This window comes from Lytechinus pictus, chromosome 4 (genome assembly GCF_037042905.1).
Source record: "Lytechinus pictus isolate F3 Inbred chromosome 4, Lp3.0, whole genome shotgun sequence".
Classification (NCBI taxonomy): domain Eukaryota; kingdom Metazoa; phylum Echinodermata; class Echinoidea; order Temnopleuroida; family Toxopneustidae; genus Lytechinus; species Lytechinus pictus.
In genome coordinates this window covers 30,151,634-30,172,328 of record NC_087248.1, presented here as the reverse complement: position 1 = coordinate 30,172,328, position 20,695 = coordinate 30,151,634, and the positions used below count along the sequence as shown (strand labels likewise).

Sequence of the window (20,695 nt, the reverse complement as noted above, 5' to 3'; positions counted from 1 at the left end):
TACATGTGTCAAAATAATGTGTAAGAAACAAGGGTGCATTTTCATGAAACAAATAGTGATTTTCTCTATTATTACAAGCTACCACCATCCTTGCATCTGATTCAAATTTGCTAGGAGCCAATCAGATTGGCTCATAGCAAATTTGACAGTGAAAATCACAATTTGTTTCATTAAACACTCCCCTGAAGGCTTCATCTAAATAAATAATAAAAAAAAAATAATACATTACATTTTGAGTAATACATGTACAGTGTAAGTAGATTTGCATGATAGAACATATCAAACATAACATATCAAACATTACCGGTACTTATTTCAATAATGATCATTTTTAGTTTTGGCCCTTTTTACCAAGGTTTGGTGTATGTGAAAGATCCTGGCAGGTGTTTCATAAAGCTGTTTGTATTAAGTTATGCTTAACTTGGCGCATGACTGGACCATTAGAACATTAAACAGTTGTGAATGACTTTCTTAAAACTCAAATTCAGATTTAATAGAAAAGAATATGCTCATTACACAGGCTTAGACGCAGGATGTGCTATTCAATTGGGGAGATGGGTGACACAATAGGTTCACTACTCAAATCTATGCCAGTGACTTGTTCACAAGATATTTTAATGAAAATTCAATGGCTTTTCAATCCAACTCATTAAGGTTCTTGCTTCAAAATTAATATAAATTGCAGTAGTACCGGTCGAATTCACAACTAGCCTTTAATCTGTGATTTTGAAACCATGATTTATGCAGATTTTGAATTGAGCAATCATCCATTAATGAATGCATGTTTTTTTGCCATGGTGGTTGGTTCATGCTTTTCACCAAGGTTACTACATTAATGATCACATGCATGTCTCTGTTCATTAATAAATATAAACAATGCTGTAACCTGGAAGCAAGTATCAATTTAGCGGGCAGAGATCAAAATATACATTCAATGTGGGACGCTTTCTTCATGTGCTAAAATGAGCACGATTAATGCAGGAAATCTGCATGAACTGTTGGTTTAACTAAATATTCAAAACGATCTTTGTGAATTCAAGCCAATATCTCACACACAATGCCATAATAATCCCTCTTGTAAAACCTCCCCTCCATTATTTTTTTTCTGTTTGAAATGTAGTTTTTACATATATTCATAGAAACGCACGTTCACGTCCATTATAACAGGTTTAAAGTTCATTTAATTCTTGAACACAATAAAGACATTTCTTTACACATGAATGATATAAAACTGATATTTTAACACCATGAACCCAGAAAGAAGTTTCATGGAGGCAAATTTTGATAGCCCTGTATGCATTACTAGTATACCAGTCTCAATATGTTGATGAAAATTACATATTAATCACCAAAACGGATGCATCACACTTTGAATAGTTTCTACAAGTTTCGTAAAAAAACAATATCAATGTTATTCCAAGTTCATCAATATATGATTGGATTTTCAATATGAAATTTATAAATGGGACTATAACTTATAAACTAAGTTTTTGCCATATACAGAAATTGTAACTGAGAGACCTGTAAATTGCCTCCTGGGGGCCAATGGAAAAATAGTTGTTCACAAGTCCCAAATACACCCTTTTGATTGGTCAGAAATGAAGTTGCATTTAATTTTTTTTGGAGTTGTATTTAATGACAACTCTTTCTTCATTGGGCCCTAAGGTCTATTGCTTGTTTGTTCTTATAGAAATAATAATAATCCAAGATTTATGAAGGGCACATAGAGGTGTTTATAAAAACACTCGAGGCACACAGAGATTAGACAATACAAAATGTGAATTCAACTAATTTAGAGTAAATTGAACATTTCTAAATGTGACCAGCCACCCCAAAACCAACAATAAGTCACTCAAAATGAATTGCCAGATTTTCATTGAGCTTAAAAAAGGGAAAATGACCAACAACCCTCACAAGTACTTGATTGAATGCAGAAGAAATTCAGGGAGAGCTTTAAAAAATAAGGAGAAAACAACGTTTGAGGTTCAGGGTTCACTAAAAAATGAGATGTGCATACTAAGAATCTTGGTGAAACTACCCAGCAGTCCATCAAAAATGGTGGCAAAAAACTCTTGTATCTTGTCTTTTATTCAACTTTACAACTTGTCTAACAATTTTGGATTTCCAGTTAAGCCACTTGGTCTAATAAGTCAAACTTTGCATTTATATGAAAAGTTTCCCAAGTGGTCAGAAGAATCGGGGTGGGGGCATTACCATTACAAGGTGGACTCCATTCTCATAGTTACACAAAACATGTAAAAAGGTTTAACACGGAAGGGCAATGTACGCATGTACAGTAAAAAAGGTATTAAAATTGCCCAAATGAGGAAAAATTATAATACCATTTGAAACTAGATTCATGAAAAAGGGCATATATTTCACCCAATCATGAGATTATTTGAAGCAGTGTGCAGGGTAGGGAAATCATGAAAGAGACTTACCTAGGGTACTTTGAGATGGATGATTTCCATGTAAAGCATAGTGTCCACTTTCTAACATGAAACCCCCACCTCTCCCTCCCCCCAAAAAAAATTAGGGGACAGGACAAGAAAGATGGTGAAAAGGCAAATGGATCATTGGAACTCATAGCCTAATTTGGCACGAGACAAAAATGACTCGATAGAGACCATGTGATAAAAGACTTATAGACCCAAATTCACAAAGGATATGTTCTAATTGACCCTAACCATGGGTTTCCAAGCGTCTGCACACCGTATGGTCCAATTCAGTATTTTCTGTGGTGTACACATAGTCAATAGATGAGCTCATTTTCAATAGAACTGGTACTGTACTACACTGCCCCCCCCCCCCTGTTTTAAATCTCTTCTTATTTTCTCTTTTTCCCCCTTCTTGTTAGCCTAGGCTATGGCCCATATTCCGGACTGCTGTCAAAGGCATAGTGCCAGAAACTCACAAGCCAAGCGTGAATCCAAAATGCAGGTCAACTAAAAATTTGCACTTAACAAAAGGATTTGCATTGGGTGTTTATGCATGTACCTACACTTGATTTGGTATTGGACGCAAGTCTCATGCAATGCCTTACAAGACTGGGCTATAATTATGGGTAACCAATATGTCAAAGTTTGTTTACACTGAATATTTCAAATGTATGCAGTAGTCATACTCCATGGTGAAGAAAAGGTACATGTACATAGTAATCCATTGCCCAGACAATTTTCAATTGAGTATGAAAAGTGCTGAAAAAAAATTAAAAATCACATTTAGTTATCCATAGTTAAACAAGAGATTTAGACCAAGGTCCAATTCAACTCGGCTCAGAATACAGGCCTATGTGTGTAGCCTTGTGGTCTCGCATGAAGAGAATTCGATGAGCTGGGGGGATGTGAAATTGAGACATCATTGTGGATCTGTTACTCTTGATTCTTCAACATTCCACATGGCTGCTGATTTGCCATCCTGTACCAGCTGCCACTGAAGGAGGTTATCCCTGCAGAAAATATTAAAGATTGAATAGAATTGAAATAACTCTTAATGACTTTTTAAACAAAATATTTTGGATATATTTGTATTGTCTATTATCAATTGGAGACTTGCACAAGCTGGAGTTTTTTTTATATTACTTTCCATTGTTTTTAAAGAGAAAAAAAGGCAAAATTTGTGAAGGGGAGAAGCAGTACTGCCACACTGAACAAGAACATTTCAGTATTTTTTAAAGCTGAAAATCAGTATTTTGGTGAGGAAATCAGTATTTTCAAAAAAATGCCATAGGACAACACATAAAACTGCATGAAACTATCAGTATTCTTCTCATTTGTTAGTACTAAATACGGAAAATTCTTACTACTTGGCAGCTAGCTGGAGAAGGTAAAGAGAGCAGGACTATGATGAAGGGGTAAAAGAGAAGATAATGCAAAAGAAAGGGAATGGTAGTTGTTTTATAGTTTATCAACATATTTACAGCAAAATGTCACTAAATATTGAAAATGATTACTTGAGCTAGGCAAACAATCCAAGCAGTTTTTTTAGAGAAAAATAATACTGGTCACAAGAGTTAACCTTGTGGAACCCCACATGTAGATCTACTGAACGACAGCATCTAACTTACTTGCATCCTGCCAGAAGGGGTTGTGCTGCAGGTAGCATATCGACTATGTCACTGAAGCATGGGAGACAAACGTTTGTCAGGAATTGAACCTGGTACAAAATTGGATAAGAAATGAGATTCCTAATTTTCTATGAATTTTCTGTTTCATTACTTGATCACAGACAAGCATAGTATGGACACTATATTGTTCAGCTTTACCATAATAAAATAAACTCTGTTGACGACAGACCCTATTGTCAATTTAGTGTTAAATGCTTGAATTACACCCAATTTATACTTTGTGCATCTGAAAAATAATTTTGTAAATAGATGCACATGCTGCAGGTACAAGCTCACAATCCCATATTTCAGTAAGCTATTTAAAAGGATGGCCCGGGCTGAAAGTATTTATATCTAAATAAATAGAGCAAAATTAACAGAGCAAAATGCTGAAAATTTCATCAAAATTGGATAACAAATAACAAAGTTATTGAATTTTAAAGTTTATCAATATATTTTGTGAAAACAGTTATATGCACATCGTCATGAATATTCATTAGGTGGGCTGATGATGTCACATCCCCACTTTTCTTTTTCTTATTTTATTACATGAAATCATAAATGTTTCATTTTTTTCATGCATGTGTAAATGATGTGTCTCCATTATAATGAAATTAAGTTGCGGCAATAAATAACTAATGCACTTAATCAGTTGTCAATCCAATTGTTTTAGTTCTTGGTCTAAAAATTTTGAATAAACCTATTTTCATGTAATAAAATACAAAAGAACAAGTGGGAATATGACATCATCATCCCACCTAATGAATATTCATAAAACATTCCTAGAACTGTTTAACCGGAATAATGCAAATCTATAAAATTAAATAACTTTGTTATCTGATTTTGATCAAATTTTCAGCATTTTGCTTTTGTGAATTTTACTCTATTTAATTGAGATATAAATATCTCCAGCCTGGATCATCCCTTTGAGAACTTGATTGTGTCACAGCATTTGCAAGGCTAAAATTGTAAAAGTTGCTTGCCAATCATGATATTAATTGTTGGCATTTACACACTCAATGACTTTTTTTTACTTTACAAACATTGAAAGTCCTAAAGCCACATCTGAATGGGGACTTTGGAGTAATATATCATTATTTCACAATAGATTTAATGAAAATAAATTTAATAAATAATCATTTTCTCAAAAAGCATTCAAATCCTTAACAATTGCATGCTGAATTAATTCTGAAGGGGTGACTATTGATTTTTTTTTTGCTTCGCTTATTTTACCATTGATACTGATGGTTTTGATGTTAATGAAGATTTTTTTTAACTTTCACCGAGCTTCAATATTACAAAGATAAAGGAGATATCTAATAACTACAATTGTTGATATTAACTGTAGGGCCTATGAATGTACAATTGTGCAACATTTGCATTCAAAAGGTTTATACGGTAATATTTTCTGAAGGATTCTTAAATAAATCCTAAATATTCAGATATGTAATCAACATGTAAAGATTACGAGACAAAGTAAACTAGACAGAAAATATATTTGAGGATTACTACTTTTATTTCTTTTGAAGAATATTTTCAAGAGTGTATATCAAAACAACTGATGACTACCTGTTCTTTTGCTAGATTTGGTAGATTGTCTCTGTCTAGCATCTGGATGGGACTTTCCCCTCGTAGCTTTTCAATGTCACCCTATTAGGTAAAGATGAATGGTAAAAGAACGACCTGTAATTAATACTTTATACAAAAGCTTCAAAGCACAGATAAAGGGGAAGAATCAATGATACAAATGCATATTCGGAATATATGGAAGAAAACAATTAAAAATATGAATGGTACATCATTATTACACTTCTATGTACAATTATGTCTAAATCAGAATAATACAATATAGGACAGTCTAAATCATGATGATATTCTAAATATTGAAATCTCTTTTAACTGCATATCTGTACAATACTCATCCATGTAGAAATTACAAGATTTTGTTTTGTTTTAAAGAGCAACGCAAGATTTGCACTTTCAGGGAAAGTGAGATGAATGCAAAGTCATATACTAGGAAACAGTATTTACATGATGTAAGTGGAAGCCAGGTCCGATTTGCAGCTTCAACTACATGCATATCCTAATGAAAGGGTGGACAATCTTGTTATTTCAGGATTTCCAAATGAGGGTGTTAAAAAAAAAATACTGTAGATAAGCGCTCTACTGCGTATCTACATTACATTTCATTTGGGACAGTTCACAATAATAATAACGCAGTTCTTGTGTAGCGCATATCACATTACATGTATGTCATAACATCCATATGCGCTTCCAAAGGACTTGGATATAATTACCCTGGCTTTAGCCCCGCAGCCTTTTTTACAGCGCATTGGTATTTCAAGGAATAAATTCCTGCCAGGTACCCATTCACCTCACCTGGGTTGAGTGCAGCACAATGTGGATAAATTTCTTGCTGAAGGAAATTACGCCATATGGCTGGGATTCGAAACCACGACCCTGTTTCAAAGTCAAGACTAATCCACTGGGCCACAATGCTCCCCAAAGTCAAAGTGTATCACAATGGGAATGAAATGGGTGCTATTTTTTAATGAAAACGTGTACCCATGCAAGGAAAGCTGCAGAAAAGCCCAATATACCATTATTAAGACACATTGGTCAGCTTCGACGTATTGCCAATCTTTACATCTGACCATAGACATCACAATGGGAATTTAGGATTGTTACTCAGAAAACCACATACAGTACATCACATTTATGCAGAGCTGCCAACTTTAATATTCACTCGGCAAGAATTTAATGAGGAAGAAGGGAGGATTTTTTCAGTTATAATAAGGTCAATGAAAGATATGTATGAATCAGGGGAGAAATTGAAAATCTGCAGCTTTTCACTTGAAAATCAGTCAATTTTAAAAAAATCTGCAGCTTTTCATTTGAAAATCAGTCAATTTTCAGTGAGTCTTCCTGACAATCAGGAAGACCTGTTTAATTCTTGCCAAAAAACCCTGCATAGACTTTATCACTGCTGGTAGTAGTGTTTTTACCTGATGGTAGAACTCCTCATAGAGACAATCTACTATGTGTTGTTGAATAGGCCACATCTTTGAAGTTGCACAGAGGTCACAGGCTGTCATACACATGCAGCGGATACTCCATCTACATTTATTAGAAGGGAAATTATTCATTAGTTTATCAGAATGATCGGACCAGTCAAACCACGCATTTGAAAGCACAATAGAGTACCGAAGTGTGACATCATTAATTTCCCATATTTGCATGTTACCATTTTTTATACCATATTTTGGCAGGGCATGATCAGGGGCCGCGGAACGGTTTTCAAAGTGGGGGGGCTGACCATTAAATCACAATCATATGGTCATTTTTACTTTTTTGTACACGGTTTTGGAAAAAAGAAGGGGGGCTGAAGCCCCCACCCCATCCCCCCCCCCCTGCTTCCGCAGTCCCTGATGATGAAATACAATTATGTACTTCCACAACCCAAATCACAACCCAAATTTGGTGGGAAATGGTCCATACATGGCCTTAGATATGACCTTATGAATACATTGACTTCAATGGGGCTAATTATGTTTAGGTCATATCTAAGGCCCCCATAGATCGATTCCCATCACATTTTGGTAGTAGGTGTTTTTCATCATGCCCTGCCTAGGTATATGGTATAATCAAGTGGAATGCCTCTGGCGGTCTCACCTGCATCACGCAATTAAATATAGCAGCAGTGCTGACTTTGAAAACTACTATAAAATAATTATTCACAAGAAACACCATTCATATAATGATACAATACTACGTTCATTGACATTTGACCTTGATCATGTGACCTAAAACTTGTAAGTGATACTTGATTACCCCTATATCCACATTTTATACACTATATCTATAAAATTTGAAAGGTCATGTGACCTGAAACTCGCACAAGATGTTCAGTGATACTTGGTTTCTCTTATGTCCAAGTTTCATGAATCAGATCTATAAACTATCAGTTATAATGGTAATTCAACAGATTCCCCCACATGATCAAAGTTCATTGACCTTACATGACCTTTGACCTTGATCATGTGACCTAAAACTTGTAAGTGATACTTGATTACCCCTATATCCACATTTTATACACTATATCTATAAAATTTGAAAGGTCATGTGACCTGAAACTCGCACAAGATGTTCAGTGATACTTGATTACTCTTATATGTCCAAGTTTTATGAACTAGACCAATAAACTTTCAAAGTTATGATGGTAATTCAACAAATACCCCCTAACTTGGCCAAAGTTCATTGACCTTACATGACCTTTGACCTTGATCATGAGACCTAAAACTTGTAAGTGATACTTGATTACCCCTATATCCACGTTTTATACACTATTTTCCTCCTATGTGTTACAACGTCGGAAAGTTAATTTCCTTTCTTTATCTACCTCAGGTGACAAATACTGAAAAATAACAACAATGACAAAAGATTGAACATGTTTGGTCAGAGCTGGGCAATGATTATTAGCTATCGAGCTGGGCAATGATTATTAGCTCGCTGTTTATTCAATAGACTCATATTTGTTCAGAATGATACGAACATTGCAAAGTATGCATAAGCAAAAACACAGCCAAGAAAATTAACTCGACAACAATGATAAAGGATTGGGATTTGAAGCTTAAATCCCGAGGGATTGTGAAGGAAGAAGATTTAACGTTGCGTCCGATTTTATGTATGTGTCCCTGGCTTTGTCTGACTTCCAACGGCCATGTTGTGAAATCAGAAAGGGAGAAACTCTATTGTTACTAGCGGATGAAGCTCCACCCGACCGGAGACTGTGCAAACCGAACTTAGAGACGTCGGGAACAAAGGGCTTCAACGCCTCCAGGACAATCTCGCGAGTTCTGGTGTAACTTAGGCCGTGAGAAGTGGCGACTAGACCGCGTTTGGAACGAGCAAGCCTGCGAATCACTGGTAGGTGAGAATGAGGAGGATCGCCTAAAGCTGCGAAATATCGCTCGGCTATAATGACGGGACAGGTCGGGTTGTATGTCCTAGCAATGGTAACATCTCTGCCTTGGCGGAATTGATCGGTTTTAGAAGAGGGTAAGTGTAGGACTAGCCTGTCATGATGAAGAGTGCAGTCCTTCCTTCTTATCCTGCTAAGGTCGTCGAAGCGTAGGAATCCAGCATAAGAAATGAAGCATATAAACAAAATGCGTAGATCAGCTAAAGATGCATTGAGCTGACCGTGTGATGCGCGAAGATGGGACAGCATTTCTGGTGTAACAGGCTCCTTACGAAAAACAGGGGAAGAGTGAGTCCGGTTATACCCCTGCACTGCTGTTTTTACCATAGGGTCATCTGTGGGTGAAGAAGGCCTGCGAGACTGTGCGCCCATTTCACTGACGCGACGAGGGAATCTGCTAGAGTCTTGGCTCCGCTAACGGAAGACAGGTGGGAAAGGTATAGACAGAGGTGGTACGCTTGGACTGGAAATGTGGGTAGAGATTTGGAGCTCGCCCACTGGACCCATTTGTCCCAACGGGATTTGTATTTTGATGTGGTAGATGAAGCTTTGGCAGACATGTATGAGTAGGGATGGAAGAACATCAGCGGCTAGGCTGCGTAGATGCGGATCGGAGATGGAGTCTTGCTTGGCGGACCATGTTTCTGAAAGTTAGCTCATGAGAGCAAGAAAATTAGACAAAATTAATAAAAAGAAATCAGTCGAAAGACTGATATACATACTGTAACAGTAAGCAGAGTGAGAAATTTCAAGAAACAAAGTAATGAGTAGAACCAAAAGCTGCTTAATACGTACTCTTTCAAAAGTAGGTATCCAAAAGACCTAGATTTAATCAAAAGAATAACAATGCGACAGGAAACGAATAAGGAGGATGCAAGGCGCCCAGTACCTGACTAGTGTACGAGACACTAGTACTCGGAGGCCACGAAAAACCCCCATATTAGTTCATGGAGGAAACGTGGTTGCGTCCCAGGGTACCGAGCGAGGGCGCACTCCCTTGCTCCTTGTTCCTGAATACTAAGTAATGCAAGTTTGAGCAGGGAAGGGGGGGGGTGAGGGGAAAGCCGTAAGAACAAAAAGGGGGGGTGGGAAGTCGAGCTAATAATGCTGAGCCGAGAATGGAAAAGATATGCGTGTTAGCGCAACGAGAAAACTCGAAATACGCAGTTACGTAAGAAACACAAAAGGAACACCTTGCGTTGGATACCGAAAAGAAATTCAACTTTCCTCCTATGTGTTACAACGTCGGAAAGTTAATTTCCTTTCTTTATCTATCTCAGGTGACAAATACTGAAAAATAACAACAATGACAAAAGATTGAACATGTTTGGTCAGAGCTGGGCAATGATTATTAGCTATCGAGAAACGCAAAAGAAGGCATAACAGATAGGGCAAAAAGTTGCCAGGAACTTAAATTGACCTAAGCAAGGTGTGATTACAATGCAAGCAAGGGCTGCACATCACCTAGGCATGCAAATCTGCCTGTATATCACAAAACGGGGGGGGGGGGGGGGGGGGGGGGGGTGGGTGACTAGGCACGCAAATTGGCCTTGATAGAATAAAAAGAGATAATGATAGGTACGCAAATCAGCCTCGATAGAACAAAATAATAATATTATTGGCCCGCAAATCAGCCTGTATCGTACAAAAGAAGGAACGAAGGGCGCACAAATCGGCCTGTATAATGCAAAAAGCTAATATCGTAATATGAGTACTTGATCATAAGGACTCGTTTGCTTCAAATACAATTTGGACAATAACCCAAGTCGGCAGAACAAAAACCGGTGTTTGAAGTTCTAGGCGAGCGCTTAAAATCGTATCGTAATGCTAGGGTCGAAAATGACGGTTGCTCGTAAAACACATCTTTGTCTTTGTGCAAGGAGGAGGGAGTAAATGAAGCATTTAATATCCTCCAATCGTGAATGTGCGCATCAAAATGGATGCCGTCGGGGCAAATGAAAGGCCAGAAATGGGAGGTAGGCCAACGGGGAACTATCAGCGTGCCGACAGCGCTACAAGCAGCCATTCGCTTTATTACTTGAATAATGAACGATACTGGCGGGCAGAGGTAATTGTTTTCAAATTCCCAATTTTGACAAAATGCGTCCACGGCGGAAACGCCCCGGCAAAAAAATCTTGCGTTAAAATTGGGAAGTTTGGCATTGTGGGGGGAGGCAAACCTATCGACTGTATGTGGCCCCCACAAGTTGTCTACTTGTGAGAAAGAATGATCGTCGATAGACCAGTCGTCATAATCGCGATATTTACTGATCTTGTCTGCTAAAATATTTTCTCTCCTGGGTAACCATTCCGGTGAAATAACAATATCGTGCAACTGACAGTAAGAGAAAATATCAAGCGCGATACGATGAAGATCGGACTTAACACTACCATAGTTAATGATTCGAGGCACGTTGGAATTATCAGAGAACCACTTGATTTTTTGGTTAAAGCAATGGCTGGAAAATGCTTTGAGTGAGCGATAAACAGCGGTCAATTCGCGCCAAGTGGAACTCTGAAGTTTTTCAGAAGGTGACCACAAACTGTGGACACGCAGGTGTGAATGATCTTGGACATGAGCACCAAAACCAAGATCGCTGGCGTCAGAAAATATTTGCATGGTCGGTACAAGGCGATATGAAAATGCAAATCCATTAAGCGAAAAAATGTTGGCAGACCAAAAAACCAGTTCATTGAGCACAGATTCGGAAATAAAAATCAAATCGGACCATGAAGACCGAGATTCGATTGCGCGATAAGTTGCGCGCGTCATCAATCTCGCCACCGGACCGAGAGCGAGATTCATTGAAATGACGTGTCCGGCGAATGAGGCCAATTTTCTCACTGGGACAGGAGCAGCAGCCTTAGAAAATGAGACAAGCTCGTCAGTGCTCTGAACTAAGTTTATTAGTTTCGACTGAGGTACAAAAATCGAGCGTGATGGTGAATCGATGAGGAATCCTAAGTAAAGAATTCTACTAGATGGGTTCCAAGCACACTTTGCTTCATTGGGAACGAAACCGCTGCGCCGGATAGTTTGCCTTACTACTGCCAAATTTGCTAAAGCGGATTCATAAGACGGTGAAATGATGAGGCCGTCATCAATATACATGTAAGCAATTATACCATGTGAACGCCAGTGGTACACTAGTGGCCTTGTCAATTTAGTGAACAAATAACATGCGCTGTTGAGCCCAAAAGGCAGTACAGTGAATACATAATAACGTACTACGGAATCAGAATGGGTCCAAGAAAACCCTAAAAATTGCTGGTGGGGGGGGAAATATTTCGACATGGTGATAGCCGGACTTTAAATCAAATGAGAAATAAAATTGCTCGGAACCAAGCACTTGCGCAATATGAGTGAGATCTTCGTATTTAAATTTAGATTGAGCAACGAACTGATTTGTGTGACGTAAATCCAAAACTAGGCGTAATTTTTTGCCTTCGGCAACGGTTAGAGGGTTACAGCAATAAGGGCGTTGCTTTACTTCTATTGCACATCTGTTTTGTATCAATTCAGAGATGGCACTTTCAACAAAATCTGGGTGATCCAAACTGGACTTGTTATTCTTGCTATAAAATGGGGGAGGTACTTTATCAAAGAGGATTTTATAACCGTACTCGATAATATCGCAAACAAACTTGGAAGCATTTAATTCACTTTTCCAGAATGCTAAACATTCTCTCAATTTACCTTGCACGCCTGAAGGCGGGTCGAGAGATGAGGCGGGTGGGGCACTAGAAGGGGGCCTTGGATGGCTGTTGCTGGTTGACGGCACTTCTAGCGGCTCGCAGAGCGGGGCAGTTGGGGCGGACGTGACCGGCGATGCCACACTGGAAGCAGATGCGGGTTTCAGGACGGTAGGGGTTGAAGCGACGAAAAGTCCCAGGCATAATGTGAGGAGGTACAGAAGAGCGGGGGGCCCGGAAGGGGGGCTGAATCTTTGACTTTTTGGCTGTTTCGGCCCTTTTGGTGGCTGCAGCCTTCTCCGCCTGAAAATAAATCGCATATGAAAAAATTAACAATGCATGAAGAAATGCACAGTGGTATAAAACGCAGTCAAATGTTGCTAAAATTCGTATTAAAAATTTGATATATTTTGTTAAAAATAAAATATTCTGGAATTAAAAACATATTACCTTTCTGAGACGTTTTTCGTCATCGGAATTCTCCGCGAGGTCGTCTGCGATATACTCTTTGACTGTGGCCCAGCCCAAAGGGGAGCGGTCTGCCAGGCGAATCAGTTTCTGCCTCTGAGTAAGGAGGGCGGATGCCTCGAGTAGACGCTCCTTTGCGGCCTCGATATCGATATCCTCCAGCGAATGTAGAGCGTCGTCAATGCACTGAAATTTTTTTTTGGGCGTGGTCGTATTGCTGCTTGTTTCCCTCACTCTTGAAGGAGGGGGAGTTTTCGGGCTTGGCAGATTTCCGGGAGGCAGAGTCCACCTTTCGTTGAAGAGCCTGGATGGCTTGTAAAATGTTGTGAGACGTGGCTGGGCCGGGCGTGGTCTCGTCCACGTCCATGCCGCTATCTTGACGGGAAAAATACGGTAGCAGGACTCGTAGAGAAAATCTGGAGCTGGTTTCCAAACGTGCGCGAGCTAATAATGCTGAGCCGAGAATGGAAAAGATATGCGTGTTAGCGCAACGAGAAAACTCGAAATACGCAGTTACGTAAGAAACACAAAAGGAACACCTTGCGTTGGATACCGAAAAGAAATTCAACATCTATAAAATTTGAAAGGTCATGTGACCTGAAACTCGCACAAGATGTTCAGTGATACTTGGTTACTCTTAGTCTTATGTCCAAGTTTCATGAATCAGATCCATAAACTTTCAAAGTTATAATGGTAATTCAACAGATTCCCCCACATGATCAAAGTTCATTGACCTTTGACGTTGGTCATGTGACCTGAAATTCACACAGGATGTTCAGTGATACTTGATTACTCTTATATGTCCAAGTTTTATTAACTAGACCAATAAACTTTCAAAGTTATGATGGTAATTCAACAGATACCCCCAATTTGGCCAAAGTTGATTGACCCTTAATGACCTTTGACCTTGGTCGTGTGACGTGAAACTCAAGCAGGATGTTCAGTAATACTTGATTAACCGTATGTTCAAGTTTCATGAACTAGGTCCATATATTTTTTAAGTTATGATGACATTTCAAAAACTTAACCTTAGGTTAAGATTTTGATGTTGATTCCCCCAACATGGTCTAAGTTCATTGACCCTAAATGACCTTGTTTGACCTTGGTCATGTGACCTAAAACTCAGGCAGGACGTTTAGTAATACTTGTCTACGTTTCATGAACTAGGTCCATATACTTTCTAAGTTATGCTGTCATTTTAAAAACTTAACCTTCGGTTAAGATTTGATGTTGACGCCGCTGTCGCCGCCACTGCTGCTGTTCGAAAAGCGGCGCCTATAGTCTCACTCTGCTATGCAGGTGAGACAAAAAACGCTGCAATGCAAAAAAAAGTGTGTTTTAACATTATATCCTTGGGATTCTAACCTGTGATGATCAATGGTCCAGTCCAAGGACTGAGCAACGAGGAGCTTGGACAGCTCTTTGTGGTTTGGGAAGAAGGTCGTCAGGTCTGTTGACATCACAATCTCTTGCATCAGATCCATGACCTGCAAAAAAATAAGATGATTCGTAACAAAATCATATTCAAACAAATTAATGAACTGTCAAGAGATAAAAAAAATGACCTCGGCCGAATTTCATAAATACTAATAACTATTGTAACTTAATCATCATGGCAACTACCATGGTAACGGGGCTCAGTAGCCAATCACAACCAGGATTTTCATTGCAGTTACAATTAATGATAACAAAGTTACATTAGCTGTTTACAAGTCTTTATGAAGTAGGCTGCAAATGGACAATTGAATGATTGTGAGCAACATTTGTTTTAATGGATTAGTTGATTGATTGATTCATGATTGATTGACTGATTGATTGATAGACTGATAGATTTGATTTGATTTTGTTCATATATATGTACATCACTGTCAACATTACATCATTCAGATAATATATATACATGAGTTGATCATCATAAGCTCTAAGAGCTTGAGTGCTATGTCTACAGATAGATTGATTGACTGACTGATTCACTCATTCACTCACTCACTCACTCACTCACTCACTCATTCATTCATTAATTCATTCATCCATCCATCCATCCATCCATCCATCACTCCATCCATCCATCCATGCATCCATACATCCATCCATCCATCCATCCATAAGTTATCAATCAATCAATTGTTGAATATGTTCAATGGAAGATAAGAAAAAAAAACATTTTGCCCCTCCCAGCCCAGGATGGAAACTGTCTTAATCAATAAGTGATTGATCAATCATTAGACTTTACCTTCTTGAATACATTCAAAGGAAGGTGTGAGAAGATGTTGTGCCCCTCCCGGTGCAAGATGGATACCGTCATAGCAAAGTGGTGTCTTTCCATAATGGAGGAGGTGTAGAGTTTACCAAGTGGAGTTCCAAACTTCGCATGGAAGCTGTTGGTCAGACCACGGTGATCTATATCATGGCAGATACTTCCAAAGAACATGCCATACATCTGTGTTTCAATATATAGAATGAAGAAAAATATGATTTTACTAAAGTTCACGATACCTTAAAATGATAATCTGTGCTGAAAACAATTACTACTAGTAGTATATTGTTTCTGCATGCTTTTACCATGAAAAGAAATTATGATCAAAAAGTTACAAACTTGAGTTTGTAGCTTTGTTATGTAAAGGGAGTCCTAACTACAAGCTGTTGCTTCTTTGGACCCCTAACCATTTTTTTTAAACTTTGTATTGCTTTGATATATTCACTTTGAATATTACTGTATATTAAATCTTTTTTTTTTTAATGGTTAAATTAATGGTAAATGGTTAAGTGTCAAATGAGTTGATAAGTTGATAAACCTGCAACGTTGAAAGATTTGTGTCACAATTGGCTATCCATAGTTAAACTACAACTTAAGACCAAAGTTTATATAACACGAACCCTGTCATAATTCATGTTGTACCATGCAAAGGACAGGATGGGGGGGGGGTCTTCCATGATGGAAAACAGGTTAGTGTTTCATCAAGCATCTTGTCAGTAATTCTTACTAACAAATTTGATCTAAGCCAATCATATGCAAGGATTTCAATAGCTTATAACAAACAGTCTGTAAAAAAATCACTTGCTTTTTGTATCATGAAATATGCTCCCCCGTTCTTTCTAAATCTAGGGAGTTCCCTGTACTGGGAATGACATGTTTTAATATTCATCAGGAGCCCATCTTACAAAGAGTTACGATTGATCCTATCAATTGCAACTATGGAAAGCCAGCAAATTCAACATCTAAAATAACATGTTTGTTCAAAATATTTTCTGGAAATTATGTATATTCACATTCACTGTTTTCTCGATAATCCAGTATGCTTCTCTTTGTTTTGAAAGGACATTTGAGCAAATCTCCTAAAAGAAAAATGATGACATTAATGGATTTCCGTATACTTGACAATGATCCGATCAATCATAACTCTTTGTAAGATGGGGGCCCAGGTTAACCAGTGTTGTTTGTGTAACCAGCCTACCTCCTCATCCGTGAACCTTCCTTCACTGTGCAAGAGCAGCATGAACATACAGTGACAGACATCAAATGCATGGCAGAAGTTATGGAACGGAACCAGTCTGTAGTTTTTTCTAACAGTTAGGATAAACCGAGCTAGAGTCGTCAGATCAAAGCTGAAAGGACAAAAAATATGATCAAATGATAAGAACATTCAGAGCAGAAAAGCAACCCTCATGGCTACCCAAGGATTTGACTAGCAAGGCTGAGGAGTTTTCTTCAAAAGAAGCCCAGTAAATCTTTTTTACAGACGTTTATCAATCAGACATGATGTTATTTATATCAGGGGCTAAGCTGTTAGTATCGTCACCATCCACAAGATGTGATCAGGGCTTGAACCTCAAACCTCTGCACCAACTTGTAAATTTTTCTAATGTAGCTTGAATTGCAGGCGTATGCAACAACGCCCAGTTTAAAAATGTACGTTGTAATTATGGTGGCATTAAAAGCTTGCAGAAGATGGCAAATGAATTAATAGTCTTAATACAGACGTTATTAATTTCTGTTATCATGACAGACAGTCAAGATGCTCTGAACACCAAGACTATTCAACTCGTTGACTCTACACTGCTCATGTACTCATCGATATTCAGGATTTCTCAACCCATCTCATACTATGCTGATCCAAATTGATCATTGATCTCATTTGGTTTACAGTCCTTTTTAGGACTCCACCTTGCATCACAAAATATACTTCTCTTTCTCATCTCTCTCTTGCCTTTCAATTTTCATCTCCATCACTCCATTACTGGTGAACAGTCCTTTTCAGGACCAACCATATGGTAAACTCTAAGCCTCACCGCTGTTAACTGTACCACCTTGCAAACCTTCCGAGGTTATCATTAAGGGATATATGGTCCCTACCTTTTGACTCAAGACCGGGCAGGTGTTTTTAAATGTATAAAGGTGTTCAGAAGTTACAGGCAACTTTCTCAACGACTGGTGATCCTTTCTTAGGTGCCAAATCCACATCAATGCAAATTTGGTGTATATCATTTAGCACAAGAAAGGATCAACAGTCATTCACAAAGTCATTTGAAACTTATGAACAACTTTCTGAAATATCCACACGCAAAGTTTATGTATAAAAACTATAATGTATGTTTGAATGTTCAATTACTTATTTATGGCAAGACCCCACTGCAAAGCAGACTTTGTATCTGTTTGTGTTTTTTACCGTGTGAAATAAGATTCATCTATTTATCTTCAATAAGGACATGCTGAAAAAAACAGTTCAAATTTTAAATAAAAAAATTAAAATAAATAAAATGAAACTGAAAATGAGGTAGTCAAGGCCAGTAGTATAGAATCACAAAGTAGCTGGAGAAAATCTCCTCCCATAGATTTTATACACGTGACTCAGAGCAAAGTCATAGCCAATAACGGCAAAATCTGGCCTCAACTACATCACTGTTTATGACCGTACAAATTTGTAGAACATTGCTTAAAGTGGAATGAAACCTTTGGAACAAGTTGGCTTTTGTGGAAACACAAAAATCAAATAAGATCAAAGCAAGTTTGAGAAAAATCAGACAAATAATGAGAAAGGTATGAGCATTTGAATATTGCGATCACTAATGCTATGGAGATCCTCCTATTGGCAATGCGACAAATAATTTTGATGTCACATGTGAACAACCTTCCCTTTGATGGACCATAAAATGCCCCGAAAATGTATATTTTTGCTTTTTCTTAGGGTGATACAAACTCTTTATCTATGTATTCTTTAAAAATTTGTATTACATGCCCTTCTATAGAAAGAATACATGATCTACTGACAGATGTGATAATAGAGGAATTTCAAGTAAAATATGTAGAAAAGTAATAGGAAAATTGTTCACATGTGAGATCACACATCTTTGTCGCATTGCCAATGGGAGGATCTACATTACATTAATGATCTAAACTTCAAATGCTCATAACTTTCTTATTCATTCAATTTTTCTCAAACTTTCGTTTATCTGTTTCTTTGATTTTTCTGTATTTGCACAAGCTATCTTGTTTCAAAGGTTTCATTTTCCTTTAAATTCATTACTAACCTTGATGGTCCACAGAGCCTCTGCACCATGTAGATGAATAGCTCATTCAATGAACTAACATAAGGTCTGCTGTGGAACTCAAACCTAGAAGAGAAAGTAAATATGAATTCCTGGGTCCCATAACACAAAGGTTAGCAATTGATCGTGCGCTTGATTTTAACGATTAAGTGCACATTGTAGTCTATGCAATCAATCGTAGAAAACTGTTCTATGATCATTGCTAAGTTTTGTGTTACAGGCCTCAGGACACCATCTTACAAACAGTTGCCATTGATACGATCAACCCCAACTATGAAAATGAAAAGCAAGCAACGTGAACAATTAAATTGTACCTGTATGTTTGTTTAAAATACTTTCTACACGTAAAGACGATGTATATTCATACATTTTTTCTTGAAAATTCAGTGTGCTTCTTTTTGTTTACAGAGGACATTGTGCAAATTTCCTGGAGAAACAAAAATATGACATTGATGGATTTCCATATAAACTCCTTAATTTTTTTTTGTAAATCTGACTTTGTTTGTTAATCCCTCCTCGGTTTTAGTAAATATCAATGTGTAATTAATATAAATGAATAAAGCATTTAATTCTCTTTAAAATGATACCCTACGTGATATGATTATGGTTCACATGGAGGTGCAGTGCCTTGAAATGTGGGGCAAGGTCAAAATTCAAAAGTTGCAAATGACACAATATTGAAAGTAACTGTTCTTTTTTCCGTGGTGATGAGTGAGTTTCTCAGCGGTTTGTTTTGACTTTGATCGATAATTCCTCATCGGTTTCAGTAAATATCAATGTGTAATTAATATCAATGAATAGATCATTTAATCTTCTTTAAAATGATACCCTACATGATGTGATTATGGTTCACACGGAGGTGCAGTGCCTTGAAATGTGGGGCAAGGTCAAACTTCAGAAGTTGCAAAATGGCACAATATTGAAAGTTTTTTTGTTAGTGGTGATGAGTGAGTTTCTCAGCGGTTTCTTTTAATTATTTTCATGCACCTTAACATCAGCATTAACATGGAATCAAACACACCTCTGCACAAGCACATAACAAACAAACAAACATGCATGGGTATTTCAAACCACAACTCAAACCATGTTATCTCACAGAACCATCACTACAGAAGCAGGGGCTTGATTTGAATGGATTTGAATTTTCATTGAAACAGACAAAAGAATCATGTTCTGTATTGACCCTTCATGACTATTTCTGCTCGTTTTGCAGCTTTTCAATTCAGACCTCATCCAACACTTTTGAATCCTGCTCTTTTCGTAATGGCATGATCATAACAATCAGGGTATCATTTTAAAGAGAATAATCTTTTGAATGATATCAAATATGCATTGCTTAAGATTGGGGGTTGGGAGAAATTAATGGCCAAACTCAGATTTCCAAACTTTTTTTGCTCGTTTTGCAGCTTTTCAATTCAGACCTCATCCAACACTTTTGAATCCTGCTCTTGTCGTGATGGCATAATCATAACACGCATGGTATAATTTTTTTTTTAATTAAATGATCTTTTGAATGATGTAAAATATGAATTGTGTAAAATTGGGAGTTGGGAGAAATTAATGGCCAAACACAGATTTCCAACTTTTTTTGAGGGGTTCAGTTGAGGTTGATTGGATCAATTGTAACTCTTTGTAAGACGGGGCCTAGAGCTAATTAAAGGCATTGGCTAGCTTTGTGATTCGCCAATTAAAAAAATTCTCAAACCAAGATGAAACAGGTGTATGAGTACAAGTGTTAGAACTAAAAAAAAGTACAATGCAAACCGTGATTATATAATTGTGTCTTTGAGTTGTTAATAGAACATATATAGTGTATTATGATGAAATTAAGATGGTGTTTCCAGTCACTTTATATTTCACTTTTTTGAAGCAATAAATCATGATTTTCGGATGCTACTTTT

At 37.6% G+C, this 20,695-nt stretch overlaps 2 protein-coding genes across 2 annotated transcripts in view; both read right to left on the bottom strand.

Moving 5' to 3' along the window:
- Window positions 1-1,117: 1,117 nt before the first annotated feature.
- Window positions 1,118-20,695, bottom strand: part of LOC129258651 (cAMP and cAMP-inhibited cGMP 3',5'-cyclic phosphodiesterase 10A-like) — a 49,353-nt gene continuing 29,775 nt past the window's right edge. Inside the window, exons 17-24 of the mRNA XM_064098805.1 lie at window positions 18,777-18,860; window positions 16,703-16,853; window positions 15,481-15,687; window positions 14,613-14,734; window positions 7,111-7,222; window positions 5,675-5,755; window positions 4,067-4,155; window positions 1,118-3,448 (exon numbers count right to left, since the gene is read on the bottom strand). Coding sequence (XP_063954875.1) covers window positions 3,358-3,448; window positions 4,067-4,155; window positions 5,675-5,755; window positions 7,111-7,222; window positions 14,613-14,734; window positions 15,481-15,687; window positions 16,703-16,853; window positions 18,777-18,860 — 937 coding nt within the window. The 3' untranslated portion in view covers window positions 1,118-3,357. The remainder of the gene's footprint in view (window positions 3,449-4,066; window positions 4,156-5,674; window positions 5,756-7,110; window positions 7,223-14,612; window positions 14,735-15,480; window positions 15,688-16,702; window positions 16,854-18,776; window positions 18,861-20,695) is intronic.
- LOC135153930 (uncharacterized) lies at window positions 12,784-13,818 on the bottom strand. The gene is made up of 3 exons (XM_064098850.1): window positions 13,801-13,818; window positions 13,230-13,691; window positions 12,784-13,082 (listed from the first exon to the last, which is right to left on the bottom strand). Exons 1-3 carry the CDS (start codon window positions 13,816-13,818, stop codon window positions 12,828-12,830), a joined length of 735 nt encoding a protein of 244 aa, XP_063954920.1. The 3' UTR covers window positions 12,784-12,827.